The sequence below is a fragment of the Capra hircus genome, chromosome 6 (genome assembly GCF_001704415.2).
Source record: "Capra hircus breed San Clemente chromosome 6, ASM170441v1, whole genome shotgun sequence".
NCBI lineage: Eukaryota > Metazoa > Chordata > Mammalia > Artiodactyla > Bovidae > Capra > Capra hircus.
In genome coordinates, this window is record NC_030813.1 from 117,193,169 (window position 1) to 117,215,166 (window position 21,998).

At 48.6% G+C, this 21,998-nt stretch overlaps 1 protein-coding gene across 1 annotated transcript in view; it reads left to right on the top strand.

Annotated features, from left to right (window-relative positions):
• The window catches only part of LOC102187580 (transmembrane emp24 domain-containing protein 11), a 28,630-nt gene extending 10,700 nt beyond the window's left edge, over positions 1-17,930 (top strand). The window contains exons 2-5 of the mRNA XM_005682009.3: positions 2,793-2,893; positions 15,966-16,091; positions 16,782-16,928; positions 17,701-17,930. Of these exons, the coding sequence (XP_005682066.2) occupies positions 2,793-2,893; positions 15,966-16,091; positions 16,782-16,928; positions 17,701-17,850 (524 nt within the window). The 3' untranslated portion in view covers positions 17,851-17,930. The remainder of the gene's footprint in view (positions 1-2,792; positions 2,894-15,965; positions 16,092-16,781; positions 16,929-17,700) is intronic.

Below are 21,998 nucleotides of genomic sequence, written 5' to 3' on the forward strand. Positions count from 1 at the left end.
AGAAAATTCTATTGTGGTTTCCCTTCCCTGGGGTTGACCTGCCCGTTTTTCCTCCTTCATTCCTGCTATTCCAAATTCTCTTACTATTTTCTCTGTTTTAAGAAGTTCCTTTGGCAATCTTTTTTTACAGCAGGTGTTCTTGTGAAAAGTCTTCCTAGTTTTCCTTGACCTTAAGAATACTCTGCCTTCATTCTGAAGGGTATCTTTGGTGGGAATAGAATTGTTTGACAATTTCCTCTCCTTTCAGCACTTGGAAACATGCCCCTTCCTTCTGGCTTCCATGTTCTGATGAGAGGCCTGCTGTTACTCAGGTCGTTTTCCCTCAGCAATGAAGTTTCTCTCTGGCTATTTTCCATAGGTCTTTTTTTTTCCCTTTGGTCCTAAGAAGTTTAATCTTGCCATGTCTGGTGGTGAATCTGGGAAGTCTTGCCTTGCAGGGTTGTTTAGCCTCTTGAGTCTGTGGGCGTCTCTCACCCAGTTTGGGGAGTGCTCACCCTCACTTCTCATGTGTTCACTCAGTCCCTCACTCTCTCTTCTCCTCCCGACTCACAAATCCTAGACCTTCGGCTCTTGCCCCGCGGGCTCATGGGCTCGTTTGAGGTTCTTCTCTGTCCCCATGTCTTCTCTATCCATTGACCAGATTTGATTATTTCATTGATCTAGTTTCAAGCTCGCCAAGTCTTCCCTCTCATCTCTCTTTTATTGAGTCCATTCACTTGCAGATACTGTGCTTTTTCTAAGGTTCCTTTTTTCCCTTTATGTCTCTGCTCTTTTTCTGAGACTCCCTACTTTTCCATTCAAGGGTGTTTAAGCTCACGGATGTGTTTTCATGCTGACTTTAAAACTCTTGTCAGATAATTTCAACTCTGTGTCATTTTGATGCCGGGTCTATGAGCTGTCTTTTCTCATGCAAGCTGAAGTTCTCTCAGTTCTTCGTATGGTATATAATTTTGTAGTGTACCCTAGACGTTTTGAGTATTATGCTATGACATTGGTTCCTATTTAGACATTATGTTAGCAAGTGGTCAACCCATTTACGGCTTCTCAGGCGGCACTAGTGGTGAAGAACCTGGCTCCCACGAAGGAGCTGGAGAGACAGGGGTTCAGCCCCTAGGCTCGGAAGATGCCCTGGAGGAGGAAATGGCAACCCACTCCACTATTCTTGCCTGGAGAAGCCCACGGACAGAGGAGCCTGGAGGGCTACAGTCCACGGGGTCACAGAGAGTCAGACACGACCGAGCGGCTAAACGCGCACAGCCCACTTCGATTCGTGTGACGCACCCCGACGTCGGTCTCCGGAGGCTCTCTACCACTTTCCGGGCCTGCCCTGCTCGTGTGCTGCCCAGAGGCCAACCTGAAACCCGGGTGTTTCCCACAGCATGGTTGGGTTTGCAAAGGTTTTGCTACGTTTGTTCTGGTTTGTGGCAAGCACAGGCTGCTCAGAGAGGGTGCCCAGAACACCCCATGCACAGATTAAAGATTGCTTCCTCTTGCTCCTGACTCTCTGTAACCCTCCCCTTCAAAGAGGACACGGCCCTTTACAGAGCCGGCGGGGCGCTGGCCCTCTAAGCAGTTAGAAAGCGACGTGCAACCTGCAGGGGGCCCCCCACGTCTGCGCGTCCACAGCCCCAGGTTCAGGAGCCGCGAGTCGTGCAGCAATGTAGCGTTCCCTGCACTGAAGAAATCCCGCAGAGAACACAAGCTGACCTGCATGGCTCAACCCCGTGCTGCCGGGGGTCAGCTGTCCTTTAGGCCAGTGGCTCAGCCGACAGCTGCATGACGGGCAGCCCCCTTCAAGGGCGTGACAGTGGCTGGAGGAGCTGAGGGCGGACGAGCGGCATGGACAGCATCTTCATTCTCACAGAGGACAGACAGCAAGGAAACGTAGAGCGTCGAAGACGCCACGTATGCTGTGAGAGGAAGCAAGTGGCAGGGCAGGGGCGTGGGGACGTGCACGGAGCCTGTGGGGAAGTCAGGCAAGTCTCCTCCGACACTGCGCCGGAAGCAGGTAGGCGAAGCTACAGGAGGAGGGCAGAGGCAGGAGGCCCGTCCGCAAGGGGCGGTCCTGCCACAGGACACTCACCCTTGAGGGGCAAAGCTCCTGTGGGCTCGCTTTCCTCAGCAGACCTCGGAGATGCAATGCTGAGGTCCGGAGTGGCGAAGTGACTGGTGAGCAACGATGAGAACCGCACCCCAAACTCTACATTCCAGAATCTTCCGACACCTCTACAAGAGCTGATCGCTAAGATAAGTTGCTGTTCAGTCGCTCAGTTGTGTCTGACTCTTTGTGACCCCATGGACTTCAGCATGCCAGGCTTCCCTGTCCTTCACTATCTCCTGGAGCTTGTTCAAATGCATGTCCACTGAGTCGGTGATGCGATCCAACCATCGTAACCTCTGCCACCCCCTTCTATCCCCACCTTCAATCTTTCCCAGCATCAGGGTCTTTTCCAATGAGTCAGCTCTTTGCATCAGGTGGCCAAAGTACTGGAGCTTCAGCTTCAGCATCAGTCCTTCCAATGAGTACTCAGGACTGATCTCCTTTAGGATGGACTGGGTGGATCTCCTTGCAGCCCAAGGGACTCTCAAGAGTCTCCTGCAGCACCACAGTTCAAAAGCATCAATTCTTTGGCACTCAGCCCTCTTTATGGTCCAACTCTCACATCTGTACATGACTAAGCTGTTCAAAACAGCAGCATTTTTCTGATTTGGATAATTTGAAAACTTCATTTCTCAGTAATCATGTATAACTATTAAATTATTTTATAATAAATGTCATATCTTTGAAACAGGGAGTTTCAAGATACAACAATGGGACTTAGGCAGACACGACTTCCTTGAATCTGCTCCTGGTCTGGGAATGTTTGTGACCGTTACAACTTACAGCGATGAGGTAAAACACACTTTCTGTCTTGTTACTGAAATTATTTTCTAAAAAGTCATGTGTCATGTATGCCCACAGACTTTTTAAATCTCTACACAAGTGCTCAACACCCACCATTTCATTTTTAATGAGTGTGATCCTGACAAAGCACCACACCAAAACGTGGGACGTGCCCACAGTCGAGCTGAGCAGCAGGGACTACTCAGAGTGGAAGCTCAAAGCAATACAGAGGGTGGGCCCCACGCTCATGGCCCTGAGGTTCTGCCACTCTTGCCGGGCAGAAGGAACCCACAGGCCGCATGCACCTCTGGTCTTGCAGGAGCTGCAGCCTCACCCAGACACAAGGACCACTCAGGCCACCCATCCCCCCTCCCATCCGGCGGGGTCTCTGCAGGGACGTGGCAGCCTCTGCGTCTGTCTCGCCTCCTAGGGCGCTTCCTTGCTGGGAGTCGGCAGGGGAGAAAAGGCACCAAGGTCAAAAGGGAAGAAGGTGGGCCTTGGGGTCAGGGCCAGGTGTCACTGCAGACGGCCACCTACAGGCTGGCTCTCGAGCAGCTGCCTCACTGCTTTAAGCCCCCGTTTCCTCCTGGTCCGACACTGTAGCGGACGTTATTCCCCACCAGGCCAGCTCAAGGCACAGCACTGTGGCCTGCCCTTCCAATAATTCCAGCGGGATTGTGGGAGGCACTTCCCCTTGGATTTATCTTGGGAATGCGCTCACGAGGTGGCAGGTTAGTGGTGGAGCAGGGCCCCGCAGAACAGATGGGCAAGAAGAGGAGGGTACTTGACACGGACGGGCCCAGGCTCCAGTCCTCAGGATAGCTGTGCTCAAGCCAGACCTGTGAGGTCCCCACGCACGTGGAGACCGGGAGAGTCAATCCAGCTGGACCACTGGACACCCGACTCCTGCCGGCTGTAGCAGCCTTCTCCTGGTGCCCCGGGCACCCTGTGACGAGAGTTCCCCTGGGTCCATTCTCCCAGTTCTAGCACAGCTGCCTTCTCCACCTGATACCCCCCTCCTTCACTTCCTGCCCAGTTAAACCAAAACACAAATCTCTGCTGTCCTTTTCTGTCATTTTTCGTGCTGCTCAGATGCTCAGTCGTATCTGACTCTGCAACCACACAGACCATAGCTCACCAGGTTCCTCTGCCCATGGGGTTTTCCTGCCAAGAATACTAGAGTGGGTTGCCATCCCCTTCACCTGAGGATCTTCCCGACCCAGGAATCGAACCCGAGTCTCCTGCCTACCCTGCAATGGCAGGCGGGCTCTTCACCACTAGCGCCACCAATAGCTCCACATTTGGCATGGCCTAGGAGAGAAATGCCTGGAATGTGGGAGACCCGAGTTCGATCCCTGGGTTGGGAAGAGCCCCTGGAGAAGGAAAATGGCAACCCCCTCCAGTACTGTTGCCTGGAGAATCCCATGGACAGAGGAGCCTGGTAGGCTACAGTCCATGGGGTCGCAAAGAGTCTGACACGACTGAGCGATTTCACTTCACAGGAGAGAAAACCCTTACTGCACAGCCCTGGTGGTCAGGAAGGCTCTCTCCATCGGGCAGTATGAGGACAAGACACAGATCCGGCTTTAGTATTTCTCACATGCTGCTGCTGCTGAGTCGCTTCAGTCGTGTCTGACTCTGTGTGACCCCACAGACGGCAGCCCACCAGGCTCCCCCGTCCTTGGGATTCTCTAGGCAAGAACACTGGAGTGGGTTGCCATTTCCTTCTCCAATGCATGAAAGTGAAAAGTGAAAGGGAAGTCACTCAGTTGTGTCCGACTCCTACTGACCCCATGGACTGCAGCCTACCAGGCTCCTCCACCCATGGGATTTGCCAGGCAAGAGTACTGGAGTGGGTGCCACTGCCTTCTCTGTGCTAGTACCCCCTAAAAGATGATGCTGTGAAAGTGCTGCACTCAATGTGCCAGCACATTTGGAAAACTCAGCAGTGGCCACAGGACTAGAAAAGGTCAGTTTCCATTCCAATTCCAAAGAAAGGCAATGCCAAAGAATGCTCATACTACTGCACAATTGCACTCATCTCACACGCTAGCAAAGTAACGCTCAAAATTCTCCAAGCCACGCTTCAGCAATACGTGAACCATGAACTTCCAGGTGTTCAAGCTGGATTTAGAAAGGGCAGAGGAACCAGAGATCAAATCCCCAACATCCATTGGATCATCGAAAAAGCAAGAGAGCTCCAGAAAAACATCTATTTCTACTTTATTGACTATGCCAAAGCCTTTGACTGTGTGGGTCACAACAAACTGGAAAATTCTTCAAGAGATGGGAATACTAGACCACCTTACCTGCCTCCTGAGAAATCTGTATGCAGGTCAAGAAGCAACAGTTAGAACTAGACATGTAACAACAGACTGGTTCCAAATCAGGAAAGGAGTACATCAAGGCTATGTACTGTCACCCTGCTCATTTAACTTCTATGCAGAGTACATCATGTGAAATGCTGGGCTGAATGAAGCACAAGCTGGAATAAAGATTGCTGGGAGAAATATCAATAACCTCAGATACACAGATGACACCACCCTTATGGCAGAAAGCAAAGAACCACTAAAGAGCCTCTTGATGAAAGTGAAAGAGGAGAGCAAAAACATTGGTTTAAAATTCAACATTCGGAAAACTAAGATCATGGCATCTGGTCCCATCACTTCATGGCAAATAGATGGGGAAACAATGGAAACAGTGACAGACTTTCTTTTCTTGGGCTCCAAAATCACTGCAGGTGGTAACTGCAGCCATGAAATTAAAAGACGCTTGCTCCTTGGAAGAAAAGCTATGACCAACCTAGACAGCATATTAAAAAGCAGAGACATTACTTGGCTGACAAAGGTCCATCTAGTCAAACTTTGGTTTTTCCAGTAGTCATGTATGGATTGAGAGTTGGACCATAAAAAATGCTGAGTGCCAAAGAATTGATGCTTTTGAACTGTGTTGGAGAAAACTCTTGAGAGTCCCTTGGACAGCAAGGAAATCAAACCAGTCAATCCTAAAGAAAATCAGTCCTGATTATTCATTGGAAGGACTGATGCTGAAGCTGAAACTCCAATACTTTGGCCACCTGATGTGACGAACTCACTCACTGGAAAAGACCCTGATGCTGGGAAAGATTGAAGGCAGGAGGAGAAGGGGACGACAGAGGATGAGATGGTTGGATGGCATCACTGACTCAATGGACATGAGTCTGAGCCAGCTCCGTGAGATGGTGATGGACAGGGAAGCCTGGCGTGCTGCAGTCCATGGGGTTGCAAAGAGCCGGACACGTCTGAGTGACTGAACTGAACTGAGCACCCCCTTAGGGTGTGCCTGGTACAGGGTGCTCTCGGGTGCTCACCTGATCGCATGTCCTCTCCTGTGGCACTGTGATTTTCAGGCTGGTGAGGCCGTCGGGGCAGACGATGACAAGACACACGCGTCACTCAGACTGTGCCTTGATATTCTGTTTCCCATTATTCTGTATCCAGTATTTCTACTCCATTTTGTAGAAGGGAAACCTGAGGTCCTGAGAGGTGAAATGACCTATACCAGATCACGTCATCAGCAAGCAGAAAAACCGCTTGAGGTTTAAATTCAAGCCTGTCTTTCCTCAACACGCCAAACTAACAGGGACTCAAAACATGTTTGCTGTCTTGAACATTCATTGGAAGCAGAACCCTGACATGACACTGAGGCTCAGAAATTGAAGTTAACAGGTGATGAATCATCCCTGAATGTTTTTTTCAGGAAAGAGTGCTCTGTTATTCATAAAAAATTAGAAATCAATTGGAAAATCTGACTTTTGAGTGCAGATTTAACAAAATATCCTATCAACAATCTGTTAAGTGAAATGAAGTACATGGCAAGATGCTTTAATTTTCTCCAAATCAAAATGGAAAGACTTAAAAAAGGAGAATCTTGGGTGCACTTTGCTATGTGCAACATACACCCGTTCTTGAAGTGATTTAACAGTCTTCTCAAGCAGCTTTAGGTTCACAGCAGAATCCTGCAGAAAGCACCGCATTCCCATGTGCCCTCCTCTCCCACCAGGAGCACCGCATGCTGCAGTGTTATAGCGGACAAGCTGCATGGAGGCATCCTCTTCACCAAAGCCTGGAGTTCATGTCAGGTTTCATCCTTGGGGTCATACATCTACACGTGTGACAAATGTGTCCATCACCGCTGTATCAACACGGAGCAGTTTCACTCCCATGCAAATCCTCTGGAACTGTCTCTTCATACCCTCCCCCCCCGCGCCACCCCCAACCTTTGGTGACCACTATACTGTCAGACTTTATCTTTTGGGGCTCCAAAATCACTGCAGATGGTGACTGCAGCCATGAAATTAAAAGACGCTTACTCCTTGGAAGAAAAGTTATGACCAACCTAGATAGCATATTCAAAAGCAGAGACATTACTTTGCCGACTAAGGTCCATCTAGTCAAGGCTATGGTTTTTCCTGTGGTCATGTATGGATGTGAGAGTTGGACTGTGAAGAAGGCTGAGCGCCGAAGAATTGATGTGTTTGAACTGTGGTGTTGGAGAAGACTCTTGAGAGTCCCTTGGACTCCAAGGAGATCCGACCAGTCCATCCTAAAGGACATCAGCCCTGGGTGTTCTTTGGAAGGAATGATGCTAAAGCTGAAACTCCAGTACTTTGGCCACCTCACGTGAAGAACTGACTCATTGGAAAAAAGACTCTGATGCTGGGAGGGATTGGGGGCAGGAGGAGAAGGGATGACAGACGATAAGATGGGTGGATGGCATCACTGACTCGATAAACGTGAGTCTGAGTGAACTCCGGGAGATGGTGATGGACAGGGAGGCCTGGAGTGCTGCGATTCATGGGGTCGCAAAGAGTCGGACTCAACTGAGCGACTGAACTGAACTGAGCTGAATCTCTTAATTGTCTCCATAGTTATGCCTTTCTCAGAGTGTCATATAGCTGGAGCCGTACAGGAGGCAGACTTCCCAAGCTGGCGCCCTTCACTTAGGATACGCACTCAAGCCGCCTCCATGTTTTCATGACTTGAGATCTCGTTTCTTTTCGGCGCTGAATATTATCCCATTGTCAAGATGCAAACCGTGGTTGCCTGGCGCATTCGCATGCAGCAGGACATCTTGACAGCTCCCTAATTTTGGCTATTATAATAAAGGTGCCATAAGCATGTGTGCAGGGTTCCGTGTGGACGTAAGTCTCCACCTCACTTCGGTAAATAAACAGCACAATGGCAGGTCTGCATGGGAAATGTATGTCTAGTTTTCTAAGAAACCAGCAGACTCTGCCATTTTGCATTCCCACTAGCCATGATGAGAGTCCCTGTCGCTCTACATTCTTGCCAGCATTTAGTGTTGTGGGTTGTGTTGTATTTTTGCCATTCCCATAGGTGTGAAGCATCTCGTCGTTGTTTTTAAACGGCAAGTCCCTAACGACAAGTGATGCTTGTTTGATGGCAAATATGGCGTATTTGCCATCTGTATGTCTTCTTTGGTGTGTTGTCTATTCAGATCTTTTGCCCATTTTTCAACTGATTGGTTCATTTTCTTGCTGTTTTCAGAATTCTTTGTAGATTCTAGATAGCAGTACATTATCAGATATGTCTTTTACAAATAGTTTCTCCCAGTCTGTGGCTCGTCTTGACAGAGAGATGGTGCTCTCTTTTGCAAAGCAGAACGCTTTAATTTTAATGAAATTCAATGTTTAAACAATAATGCTAAATGTTTAATGAAGTTTAATTTTAATGAATTCCAGCTTCTCAATTCTTCCATGCATCGTGCCTTTGGTGTTGTACCTAAAAAGTCGCAACCAAACCCAAGGTCATCTAGACTTGCTCCTATGCCACCTTCTAGTCTGGTCTTCGTTTTGCCTTTGGATATGCGCTCCACTTTGAGCTAATTTTTGTGAAAGCTGTAAGGCCTGCATCTACATTCATTTCTTTGCCTGTGGACGTCCAATTGTTTCAGCACCATCTGTTGGAAAGACTGCCCTTTCCCACTGAACTGCGTTTGCTCCTTGTCAAAGACCAGCTACCGCTTTTGTGTTGGTGTTTCTGGGCTCCCTGTTCTGGTTCATTGGTCTTTCTGCTTTTCACCAACAAAACCCACTTGGTTATTGCAGCTTTACAGAAAGTCTTGAAATCAAGAGTGTCAAGCCCCTGCCTTTATTCTTCTTCAGTACCATGTTGGCTATTTTGGATCTTTGGCCTCTCCATAGAAACTTTAGAATCAGCTTGTAGATATTCACAAAATTACTTGCTGACATTTTCAGTGGGATTGTTGAATCTACGGATTGAGTTGGGAACAACTGAGATTTTCACAACGTTAAGTCTTCCTGGCATGAACACATAGTATCTCTCCATGTGTTTTGCCTTCTTTGATATCTTTCATCAGGTTTAAAAATTTTCCTCATGTATCTTTCACATATTTTGTTTATATCCAAGTACTTCATTTGGGTGGATGCTAAAGTAAATGGTATTGTTTTTGATTTCACATTCTATTTGTCCATTGCAGATACATAGAAACTGATTCACTTAACATATTAACGTTGTATCCTATAACCTTGCTATAATCATTTATTAGTTTGGTAAGTTTTTTATTATTTTGAATTTTCTACATAGACAATCCTGGCATCTGTGAACAAACACAGCTTCATTTCTTCCTTCCCAACTTATATATCATTTTTTCTCTTCTTCTCTTAATGAATTAGCTAGGGATTGAACCGTGATGTTGAAAAGGGATAGTGAGTGGGGAAATGCTAGTCTTCTTTCTGATCTTAGTGGGAAAGCCTCTAGTTGTTCACTATTAAGTATGTTAGTTGTAAGGTTTTTGTAGATTTTTAAATCAAACTGACAAAGTCCCCTACTCTTAGTCTGCTGAGTTTTTACTGTGATGGATGGATGTTGGATTTTGTCAAATGCCTTTTTTGCATCTATTGATATGATCATATCCTGTTCTTTAAGCTGCTGATGTGATGAATTACATTAATTGATTTAAAAATATCAAACTAGCCTTGCATATTTGGAATAAATCTGACTTGGCCATGGTGTATAATTCTTTTTATACATTTCTGGGTTCAGTTTGCTGATATTTTGTTGAGTATATTTGTGTCTAGGTCCATGAGAGATAATGGTCCATAGTTTTTTTGTGTCTTTCTCAGGCTTTGGCATTAGGCTAGTGTTGGCCCCAGAAAACAGTGCAAAAAGTATTCTCTCTACCTCTGTCTTCTGGAAGATTGCAGAGAATATGTTGGATTCCTTACTTAAATCTTTGGTGAAATTGACCAGTGAACCCATCCTGGCTTGGGGCTTCCTGCTTGGAAGTTATTATCAATTCAATTTCTTTACTAGGTGTAGGCTGTCTATTTCTTTTTGTGTGACTGGTGACAAATCGCATCTTTCAAGGAATTGGGCTATTTCATCTAGATTACCAACTCTGTGGGCACAGCATGGTTCATAGTATTCCTCTGTGACCTCGTTCCCTAGTATTTCTCAACGACCCTATTGATGCCCATGAAACCTGTAGTAACACTCTTCTTTCATTTCTGATATTATTAATTTGGGTCTCTTTTTTTCTTCATTAGCTGAGCTAGAGGTTTATTGATTGTACTGATACTTTCAAAGAACTAGCTTTTGTTTTCTTGGTTTTCTCTACTTTATTTCCTGTTTTCATTGATTTCGGCGTTCAGTTCAGTTCAGTCGCTCAGTCGTGTCTGACTCTTTGAGACCCCATGAATCGCAGCATGCCACGCCTCCCTGTCCATCACCAACTCCTGGAGTTCACTCAGACTCACATCCATTGAGTCCGTGATGCCATCCAGCCATCCCATCCTCGGTCGTCCCCTTCTCCTCCTGCCACCAGTCCCTCCCAGCATCAGAGTCTTTTCCAATGAGTCAACTCTTCGCATGAGGTGCCCAAAGTACTGGAGTTTCAGCTTCAGCATCAATCCTTCCAAAGAACACCCAGGGCTGATCTCCTTTAGGATGGACTGGTTGGATCTCCTTGCAGTCCAAGGGACTCTCAAGAGTCTTCTCCAACACCACAGTTCAAAAACATCAATTCTTCGGCGCTCAGCCTTCTTCACAGTCCAACTCTCACATCCATACATGACCACAGGAAAAACCATAGCCTTGACTAGGCGGACCTTAGTCGGCAAAGTAATGTCTCTGCTTTTGAATATGCTATCTAGGTTGGTCATAACTTTTCTTCCAAGGAGTAAGTGTCTTTTAATTTCATGGCTGCAGTCACCATCTGCAGTGATTTTGGAGCCCCCAAAAATAAAGTCTGACACTGTTTCCACTGTTTCCGCAACTATTTCCCATGAAGTGATGGGACCGGATGCCATGATCTTCGTTTTCTGAATGTTGAGCTTTAAACCAACCTTTTCGCTCTCCTCTTTCATTGTCATCAAGAGGCTTTTTAGCTCCTCTTCACTTTCTGCCATAAGGGTGGCTTCATCTACATATCTGAGGTGATTGATATTTCTCCCGGCAATCTTGATTCCAGCTCGTGTTTCTTCCAGCCCAGTGTTTCTCATGATTTCTGCATTAGCGGGATCTTATTTCTCCTCTTATGCTTGGTTTGGATTTAGTTTGCTCTTCTTTTTTCTGGCTTCCTAGGCTTAGATGATAGTGCATTTTAGGACCTTCTTGTTAATACACGCGCTCAGTATTATAATTCCCCCTTTCAATACTTCTATCACTGTGACTCGCAAACTTTGATTATGTTGTATTTTCATTTTAGTTCAAATATTTTTTGAGATTTTTAAAATACATAAAGTTCACCTTAATAATTACTTAGTACATGGTTCAGTGATAGTAAATATATTCATGTTGTATAATCATCACCCTCATAACTCTACAGTCTTGGAAGTGAAACTCTACATCCATTAAACAATAACTCCATGCTTTTAACTACTCTAAGTATCTCAAAACGTTGACCCACATAGTGTTTGTCTTATGATTGGTTTATTTCATTTATCATAATGCGCTCAAGATCTATCCATGTTGTAGCACACATAGGAATTTTCTTCCTTTTTAAGGCTGAATAATATTTCATTGCATGCATATACCACATATACCATATACTTTGCTTATTCATTCACCTGTCAACGGACATTTGAGTTGCTTCCACATTTTAGCTATTGTGAATAATGCCGTGGGAACATGAGTGTACAGATACCTCTTTGAGACCCTGCTTTGAATTCTTTGGGTAGACATCCAGAAGCAGAGTTACTGGATCGCACAGCAATCCTACTTTCGTATTCTTGAGGAACCACCATACTATCTTCCACAGTGGCTGCACCGTCTTACATCCCCACCACCAATGCACAAGGGCTGCACTTTCTCCACATTCTTGCCAGTACTTACTGTCTTTTATAGCAGCCATTCTAATGTATGTGAGGTAGGCTCTTTGTAGTTTTGATTTGCATTCCCTTAAGGACCAGTGAAGTTGAGCTTTTTTTCTCATGTGCTTATTGGCTTTTTTTTTTTTTAAGCACTTTGAATATATCTGCCCACTGCTTCTGTTCTCCAAAGTTCTGATGAGAAATCTGCTGGTAATTTTATTGAGATTCCTTTCTATATAATGACCTCAAAAGTCCCTGACATTTGGAGGACAGGGTCTGTTATGCCTACCCTGGCTTCTAAAGGATGTGCGCAGGCTGCCCCAGGAAAACCTGCACAGCTGCCAGCCATGTGGCTGGGGCAGGGGTGGGGGGAGCGGGGAGTGGCTGCTACTGTCTGAGAACTGAAACTGACCAAAATCAACCACAGTTTACCCTCCAAGTCTTCCCCCTGGAAGTGGCAAGGCTTCAACAGACTCCAGAGCGCCGACAAAGCTCCAACACAGCTCCATCAAAGCCTCCCAGGATAGCTGTTGTCTCAACGTAGATTCCTGTTGCCTCCTGGACCACCACCTTCCCAGGATCTTCGTGTTGATGACTCAAAATACTTTTTCTCTTGAGATGTTTTCCTTGACTCATGAGCCATTTAGAAGTGTGCTGTTTAATCTCTAAATATCTGGGGACTTTCCGGCTATCTTTTAGTTATTGATTTCTACTTTAATTTCATTATGGTCTAAGAGCACACATTGTATGGTTTCTATTATTTTGAATGTGTTAAGGTGTGTTTTGTGGCCCAGGATGTGGTCTGTCTTGGTGAGTGTTCCATGTGAGTTTGAAAAGAATGTGTATTCTGCTTTGTTGGATGAAGTAGCCCATGGATACTGATTATACAGTTGGTTGACCGTGCTGTTGAGCTCAACTGTGTCCTTATTCATCTTCTGCTAGACCTGTCCACCTCTGATGGGGGGATCAATGTCTCTGATTGTAACACTGAGCTCCTCCATTGATGCTTGCAGTTCTATCAGTTTTTGCTTCATATATTTTGACACTCTGTTATGCATACCCATTAAGGTTTGTCTTCCTGGAGACAGGACCTCTTCATTGTTACCTAGTGCTCCGTTACACATCATTCCTGGTAATGTCCCTTGTTTTGAAGTCTACTCTGTCTGAAGTTAACATAATGACTCCAGCTGTCTCTCGATTAAAGTTGGCTAAAAGTTAACATATACATTTTTCTCTGTCCCTTAACTTTTAATCTATATGTGTCTTTACATTTAAAGTGGGGGTTCTTAGAGACAATACGTAGATAGTTGTTTTTGGTTTTTTTAATCTACTCTGACGACCTGTTTTAAATGGTGCATTTAGACCACTGACTTTCAAAGTGACTACTGATGCAGCTGGGCTAATATCATCGTGGTTATTTCTGGTTTCTGGTTGCTACTCTCGTTATCTGTTCCTATTTTTGTTTTCCACTTTTTCTGTCTTTTGTGGTTTTGATTGTTTTATGATTCCTTTCATCTCTTTTCTTGGTTATCAACTACACTTCTTTTAACTTTCTGTCAGTGCTTGCAATAAACCTTCACGACCAGTCCAAGTCCACTTCCAAATAAAAACTGTTCACTTCACAGGTAGCACAAGTGCCTTATGATAACAAAGCAGTCCTAATCCCTATCTCCCATCCCTTGCATCTTTGCTGTTACTAATTTCATTTATACATGGACTGTAAACATCAAATACATTGCTATGATTTTGAAAGAAGTATCTACTAACTCAGTTAACAACAAGAAAAATAAAAGTTTTAATTTCACCTCCACTTATTCCTCCTCTAACGCATTTACAGCTTCCACGTAGATCCAAGTTTCCGACCAGCACCGCCATGCTTGTGCCTGAAGAGCCTTCATCGTCCCTTGTGAGGCAGGTCTATGGGTGACAAGTCCTCTCGTCTTTTGTTTGAGAAAAGCTTTCTCTATCACTTTTGAAGGAGAGTTTTGCAGGATACAGCATTTCTAGATTGATGGTTTTTCTTCTCTCAACACCTTAAATGTTTACTCTCCTGCTTGCATGGTTTCTGAGCACTTGTGCACGACTCTCGTCTCCCCTAACCAGAAGGGCCTTTTCTGGCCCTTCCCAGGCTTCGCCTCTGGCGGGTGGCCTCCGTGACTCTCCGCGGGGCGGCTCTATCGGTGCTCCTCCTGCTCGGTGCTCCTCCTGCTCGGCGCTCTCTGCGGCTCCCAGCTCTGCCGCTCGGTGTCTGACACTGACTCGAAATCCTGCTATTACTGTCCTCAGTGTCTGTTCCGTTACTTTCTCTCGTCACCTTCTGGTGCGCCCAGTGCACGTGTGGTACATCCTTACCTGTCATCCTGTGATCCCTGCTTATCCTTCCATTTCACTCCCAGTCTTTCTCTGCTTTGTAGCTTTAAATGTTTCTGTGGACGTATCCTCAAGCTCAGAGTCTTTCCTCAGCCCTGTCCAGTCCACCGAGCCCACCAAAGGCACTCTTCATTTCTGCTAGTGTTTTTCATTTCTGACACTTCTTTTTTATTCTTTCATAGAATTTCAACCCTTCTCCTCACATTTGTTCTTGCATGTTGTCTTTTTCCATTACAGACCACAGAATATTAATCACAGATTTTCTAAATTCCCAACGTGATCATTCCAATATCCCTGCCGTATCTGAATCTAGTTTTGACACTTGTTCTGTCTCTTCAAACTATGGTTTTCGCCTTTTTCGGATGCCTTGCTGTTTTTCTGTTGCTGCTGGAAGCTAGACACGACATGCTGGGTAAAGGAACCCGGTACTGGTCCCCACAAGCTTTCACTCTCGTACGTTGTGACTGCCTGCGTTTGTCTATGTCTCCAATTTTGAGGGAAGGAGCCTGCCCTGGGACCTCAATTCTCTAACATATCTAAGAACTGACTTTCTTTTCATGCACCTTTTTACTTGTTAAGACAAAGCAACAACTTCCAAGCTCCTTATGTACCAGACTGAAAGTCCTATACTGTTTTTAAAGTATCAAACAATATACAAATGTACTAAGCAGAAAAGTCAAAGTCCCCAACAAACACCTAATAGCTTGCAATCTTTAGAATATTTGAAACCTTTATAATCTTCTTCTATGCACATGTACTTTTACAAATAATATGTTTCACAAAAATAGGACCCTATACGGCCTACCCCTAATATCGTGGACACCTTTAGTACAGATACAGGTGTTGTAACAGTCTCTCTTACTAGCAATTTTTCATTTGTCTTCACCTAAACTTAATCAGTCCCTACTGAAATCTATTAGTTATTTCAGAAATGCAAACTTTAAAATAAGTACCATTACACCGAATAGCTTTACATATAACTTTGTCTACTTGAGCATTTCCATAGGATAAGCTTCCATAGGTAGCCCTGCTGGGTCAATGGATAGATACGCTCTAACTTTTCATATGTACTACCAAACCATTCTCTAAAATGGCTGTTCAATGTACATTCTCAAAACAGTGTTCAGAGGTAGCATTTCCCAATACTATCCCCACCCCAGGTACTTTTAAGTCTTTGCCAATCTGATAACAAAGAATATCTAACTGTGGTTTGTACTTTATTGATTGGCAGCAAGACTGAATATTTTTCATGTTATCGGTAATGTGATTTCTTCTTTAAGAACTGCACAAATTTCACTAGACTACATAGGGATGGTTTATGTTTTCAATGGAATATAGAGAGTAATGAACTTAAACTATGGAAATCCTTAATCCTAGGTATTACTGTCAAAGTTATATGGCCCACAAGGAACGTTCTATTTCACTTCACATTCACCTGGTGAACACATCATTTGCTTACAATCTAATTCTACAAGGCTTGTGTCATTCGGAGGGAGTAAGCTGGTAAGTAAATGCCCCCGTGTCCTTGCAGATGAACAGCGTCAGCATTACTCGGGCGTGACAATGATATGCAGAACCATTATGCCCAGGCCGTATTAAAGTCCTGCACCCAGATCTCAGCACAGCGACTAAAGAGGGAGCTGGAGAGCTTGGAAGAGGTTCAAAGCAGAGCCACAAAGTTGATTAAAGGGCTTGAAAAATGAGAACTGGGAGGGAAGGTTGAGAGAACTGTGATTATTCAGGCTTGAAAACAATTGAAGGCTGAAGGGTGAATTAATAATGGAATTTCAATCAATGAAACTCTTACACAGTAGATGGTGATTGGATACTTTCTAAAGGTTCTGAGGCATCAGAAATTTAGTTATATGCAGAGAACCTTTTCCTGAAAGTAATCAAACTGTCTCAGGGCCAAAGGCATGTGCCCGGAAGTCTAGAGGACACAGCTCAGGAAGCTGCAGTTGCCCTTTCAGGGCGGCAGGTGCCACTTAACGCACGCTTGTGACAATGAAAGACTGTATAACGTGGAATGGAGCGGCGGCGAGGCAGAAAGAGAACGGAGTGTTTCCTCTCAGAAAGGTGGCGGGGGTTGGAGGGTGGAGGAAAAGGAGGGACTGGTAGGACACAACGAGGGAAAGCAGGGACAATGAGCGAGCCACATGAAAGCGCGTTTCTTCCCTTTTACTGTGTGCACAGCGGATCCACTTAGATATTCGAGTCGGAGAACACGACCTTGACGCAGCCATTACTCAAGCAAAGGACAAAGTCAATGAAGTCAGCTTCAAGCTTGAACATCTCATCGAGCAAATTGAGCAAATAGTCAAAGAACAGAACTATCAAAGGGTCAGTCTCCCTAATCAGCTTACACCCTCTCTTCCTGCCAGGAAAAGAATTCTTGACTAAGCCCCCGAACCAGGGAAAGACTAAACTGCCTGTTTCCTGGGTTTCTCCAGGACTGTGTGGATGCGCAGGGTTGGTGGGGGTGCCCTTCTGCTGTCTGCTGGACCGCGAGCTCCTCTAGGAGAGGGGCTGCGGCTCGCTTGCTGCAGGGCTGTGAGCTCACAGATGAGTAAATGAGGGCTTCCCACACACCCTGTGCATCTGCAGCTGAGGGTGCCCACCTTCTGCAGCACTGTTTTGCTCCTGAGACGTCGTGTGTCTCCCGGGCCACTGCGCTCGGCGGACCCTGGCTACATGTAGGCCTGAGTCCACCCCAACTCACTAGCCTTCTGCTGTCTCTAAGCTTCAGCTTCCTTATCCGGAAAATAAAATGAGCAGCGCCCAGCTTGGAGTAAAGTAAGAACTGGAATGATAAAAAAAAAAAAAAGTGTCAATTAGGTAACACACACTTTGATGCTAACAAATAAAACATATAAAGTAACAGGTCAAACACTTGATATTTTACACCAAAATGTGAAAGTATGTTTTATAAGGTTGACACCTCCTCATCTTTGGCTAAAAACACACCTTAACTTAGAAAAATCAGACAGTGCTCTTTGGCATAAGACATTACCTGAGCGACATTAAGCACCTTGAATGTGTACAGTACCTTCCCCTCAAATTCACGCATGAGGCACCTTAAGAAGCCTAACCTGCAGACTTCTCTTCTCTATAGGACCGTGAAGAAAAGTTCCGAATGACCAGTGAAGACACAAACAGCAACGTCTTATGGTGGGCATTTACACAAACACTAATCTTTATCTCAGTTGGAATTTTCCAAATGAAGTCCCTTAAAAACTTCTTCATAGCTAAGAAACTTGTATAAAAATAAATTTAAAAACAAAGGCAAATAATTACCTTCTACCTTGCACGATGTTTGAGTTAATAAAATATATTCATAAGTGTCATTATTTTCTGATTTCAAAGGCACTAAGGTTGGAATTGATGTTATAGCATTGTAACACTGATAAAATGTCCAACTGTCAAGTACAAATGTGAGAGGTGGACTACAAAGAAGGCTGAGTGCTGAAGAATTGATGCTTTTGAACTGTGGTATTGGAGAAGACTCTTGAGAGTCCCTTGGACAGCAAGGAGATCAAACCAGTCCATCCTAAAGGAGATCAGCCCTGAATATTCAGTGGAAGGACAGATGCTGAAGCTGAAGCTCCACTACTGTGGCCACCTGAAGTGAAGAGCCGACTCACTGGAAGCCTCTGAGGCTGGGAAAGACTGAAGGCAGGAGAAGGGGACAACAGTGGATGAGATGGTTGGATGGCATCACCGACTCCATGGACATGAGTTTGAACAAGCTCTGGGAGTTGATAAAGGTCAGGGAAGCCTGGGGTGCTGCAGCCATGGGGTCACAGAGTCCAGACACAACCACAGACTAGACAACAACACTGACAGAATGTCACTCTAACCACAGCTTCTGAGCTTGACAGAATGAACACACAATCCTGTTCTTAAATCTGGGCTAGATCAGCCCTGTCCAACAGAAATAAAACATAAGCCACATACGTAAACTTAAATTTTTCTGGTTGCCACATTAAACAAGGTTTTTAAAGAATAAAATTAACCCTAGTGACATGTACTTACCCAATACATCACCATTTTAACATGTAATCAATACAAAGTTACTAATGAGATAGTTTGCTTTTCTTTCTTGATAAGAAGTCTTGGAAACTCAGGTGCATTTTGCAATCAAAGCACGTCTGAACTTGGACCCAGTCCCACTTCAAGGTCCAATGGCCACAGGACGCTCCCAGCTGCAGCCTGGGGTACGTATTTTCCCTAACACACTCCAGAGTCATCCCAAATCGCTGAGTCTTCCTGTTTCCCTGAACGCCACTTGGCTCCTTTTGCACAGAGACTTCCTCTGAACTAGGTTTGCTCTGCAGGTCCTACGTGATCCCCCTCCACCTGGATCAGGGCGATCGAAACAGCTCTTCCCCAGAGAGCTTGGGGCATTCCATGAGGCGTCAAACAATATGAAGGCAGCTCCCCTTCATTTTCTCTAACTTTCTTTTTCCTTTGGACTGCACAGGATGTGGAGTCTTGGTTCCCCAGCTGGGCATGGAGCCCACGTCACCTGCACTGGAGGCCCAGAGTCGCAACCACTAGGCGCTCAGGGAAGTCCTTCCCTAAACTCTAATCACAAGTCCTTTAGAAACTACAAAAAATAGAGCAGTCCTTTCCACCAGCTTGCCTATCTCTTTGTAAACGGGAAACAATCTTCTCTAGGTCAAGACTTTTCATATGCTCACGGCAGAGGCAAGCAAGGCCCTGGCTCCGCCGGGCCCACCTTGGCCATGTGACCAGGTCAGCTGGTCCTGGGCCCCAGTGACACCCCACCCTAATCCACCAAGCCCTCCTGGCCCCCCGTCCTGGCCCACCGATCTCCTAGAACCCCACGCCAGGGTTTCCCGCCCCTCCACCTCCTGTTCCTCTGACCCCACTGGTCCCCCAATGGCCCAGGGCCCCTTCGTCTCCCACCTCCAGCCTGCAGCCCTGAAGGCCCCTCACCCTTCCCCCCACCACCGCAGAACAGGGGCCTCCTGGCCGGTCAGCCCAGCGCAGTGCGCTCAGGGCTGGCACACGTCCTGTCCCCCTGTGGCCGCCTCCACCCTTCGCCCGGGCACTGCCTCCTGTGAGGCCGCGGCCCCCGGGAGGGTCCCTGAGACTCGGCGGCCTCAGCGCACCCACCTCGGCGCCGCCCGGGGGTCCACATGGGTCCGGGAGTACCACGCGCCGCAGCGCTGGAGCGAGTGAGGCCGGAACGCCTAAACGCTCCTGCTCCCTGACGTCCGGCCGAGACGACCCGCAGAAGCGGCAGAGTGTAATCCTGCCCCCGCCCCCGTCCCTTCCCGCCTTGGTACCTTCCGCGCGCCTTTTGGCGGGAGCGGCAGGCCCTGGCGCGCAGGCGCGGCGTCACGCCCTCGGGCCAGGCTCAGATCCCGCGCGCGGCTCTCGTGCAGGTCTCGCGCGGCTTTCGCGCGGCTCTCGCGCCGGTCTCCCGTGCGGCTCTCGCGCGGCTCTCGCGCGGCTCTCGTGCAGGTCTCGCGCGGCTCTCGCGCGGCTCTCGCGCAGGTCTCGCGTGGCTCTCGCGCGGCTCTCGCGCGACTCTCGTGCGGCTCTCGCGCAGGTCTCCCGTGGCTCTCGCGCGGCTCTCGCGCGACTCTCGCGTGGCTCTCGCGCAGGTCTCGCGCGGCTCTCGCGCGGCTCTCGCGCGGCTCTCGCGCGGCTCTCGCGCAGGTCTCGCGCGGCTTCGCGCGGCTCTCGCGCCGGTCTCGCGCGGCTCTCGCGCGGCTCTCGCGCGGCCCTGGGCCCGACATGGCCAGCTGGGTGTTCTGTAACCGCTGCTTCCAGCCGCCGCGGGCGACGTCGAGCTTCAGCCTGACCAGCTGCGGCCACGTGTACTGTGACGCGTGCCTGCGCAAAGGTCAGCGCGGGGCGGGCGGCGCTGCCGGCGGCCGGGCCCCTGGGCGGCGGCCTCGCGGGGCGGCGGCGCCCTGAGGAGGCGCCCTGGGGCGGGCGCGAGGGCCTCGGGAGCCGCGCTTCCTGGGGGAGCGCTGGCGGCGCCGGGCGCGGCCTCCGGGCTGGGGCAACGGGGCCCGCGCCTCGGCACCGCCTGCCGCCTGGAGCCCGGCGGGCGAGGGGCGGGAAGCGGGGTCCGCAGAGGAGACGGGGGTGTGAGGCCCGCAGCCGGCGCAGGGGGACCCCGGGCGGGCTGCGGGCCGCGGGGTGACCGGCCGCCACCGCAGCCGCGCGCGCCCAGCACCCGCGCGCCTCCGGCGCCACCTGGACAGACGTTCTCTGTCTCTGAGGTGCTTCCGTTGACCTAGAGAGCTCAGGCAGGAGGGAAGCCCAAACGAACACGCAGTGAGCTCTCGCAGGGTGACTGGCCTGCGATACCAGCTCGAAGACCCTCTGGCGGAAGTGGCGCCCGTCTCCTTGGGCAGCCCTGAGCAGGGCGTGCAGCCGGCGCCAGGCTCACGCCGCCCCGCGCGGGCCCGCGTCTGGACCTCTCTCTCAGGACCCTGGGTGCACGCTTGCCCCTCGCGCCCCTGCCCCAGCGCGCCTGCTCCGGCCTGGCGTGTTTCCCAGCTCGCTGCTTCCCTCGCGCTCCTCCAGCCTCTGTCTGCCGTGGTGGTGCCACAGGTGCGCTGGTGCTGGGCTCGCAGGTTCTGGGGTTCGGGGTGCCACAGGCGCGTGCCCAGGTGGGCTGGCCGAGTCTGGATCCTGGCAGACGAGGGGGCAGGCAGCACTCTGGGAGGAAGCGGAGCCCAGCACAGGGAGGTGTGTCCGAGCAGGGCAGCCACCAGGGCAGGACAGAAGCAGGGCTCATGTTGGGCAGACGAGTCTGGGCGGCAGCTGGCCGGACTGGGGGTGAGGCTCCCCTGGCCATCCAGAGCGCCAGGGGAGATAGCAGGTTTGAGGTAAGGCTCAGGACTTCACGGTGTGGAACAGAGGTGCCAGGGACCGCCGTGCAGGGAGACCTCAAAGGGCTGTGAGCGCACAAGGGTCTGGTGGTCTAGACAGTGGAGGGCTGTGGGGAGGGGACTGCAGGGGCCGGAGTGAGGCGGGGGGGGGCGGGAGGCAGGAGACCCACATGCCTGTTCTCACCTGGGGAAGAGCCTTTCCTAAAGAAGCTGGGTGAGGGCCGGAGGAGGCTGGGGTGGGGAGGGACCGCCAAAATGTCAAACCAGGCCTCCCAGGGCAGTCAGGGCGCCGGCCTTGGTGTGAGGATTACCTGCCTAAGTGCCCTGCGGAGAGGAGAGAGGGTCTGACTGGGTGCTGGGAGGAGAGAGCGAGGGCTGGGGTGGAGCTTAGGGGGTCTGTGGGAAGGCAAGAGCCCTCTTGGAGGCAGTGGGTGGGAGAGGAGGTGAGCCCTCCCTTGGAAGACTAGGCCTGGGATGGGGAAGGGGAGGCGTCCCCTAAGACAGGAAAGGGGCCGAGCCCATCAGCCCTGGTGTG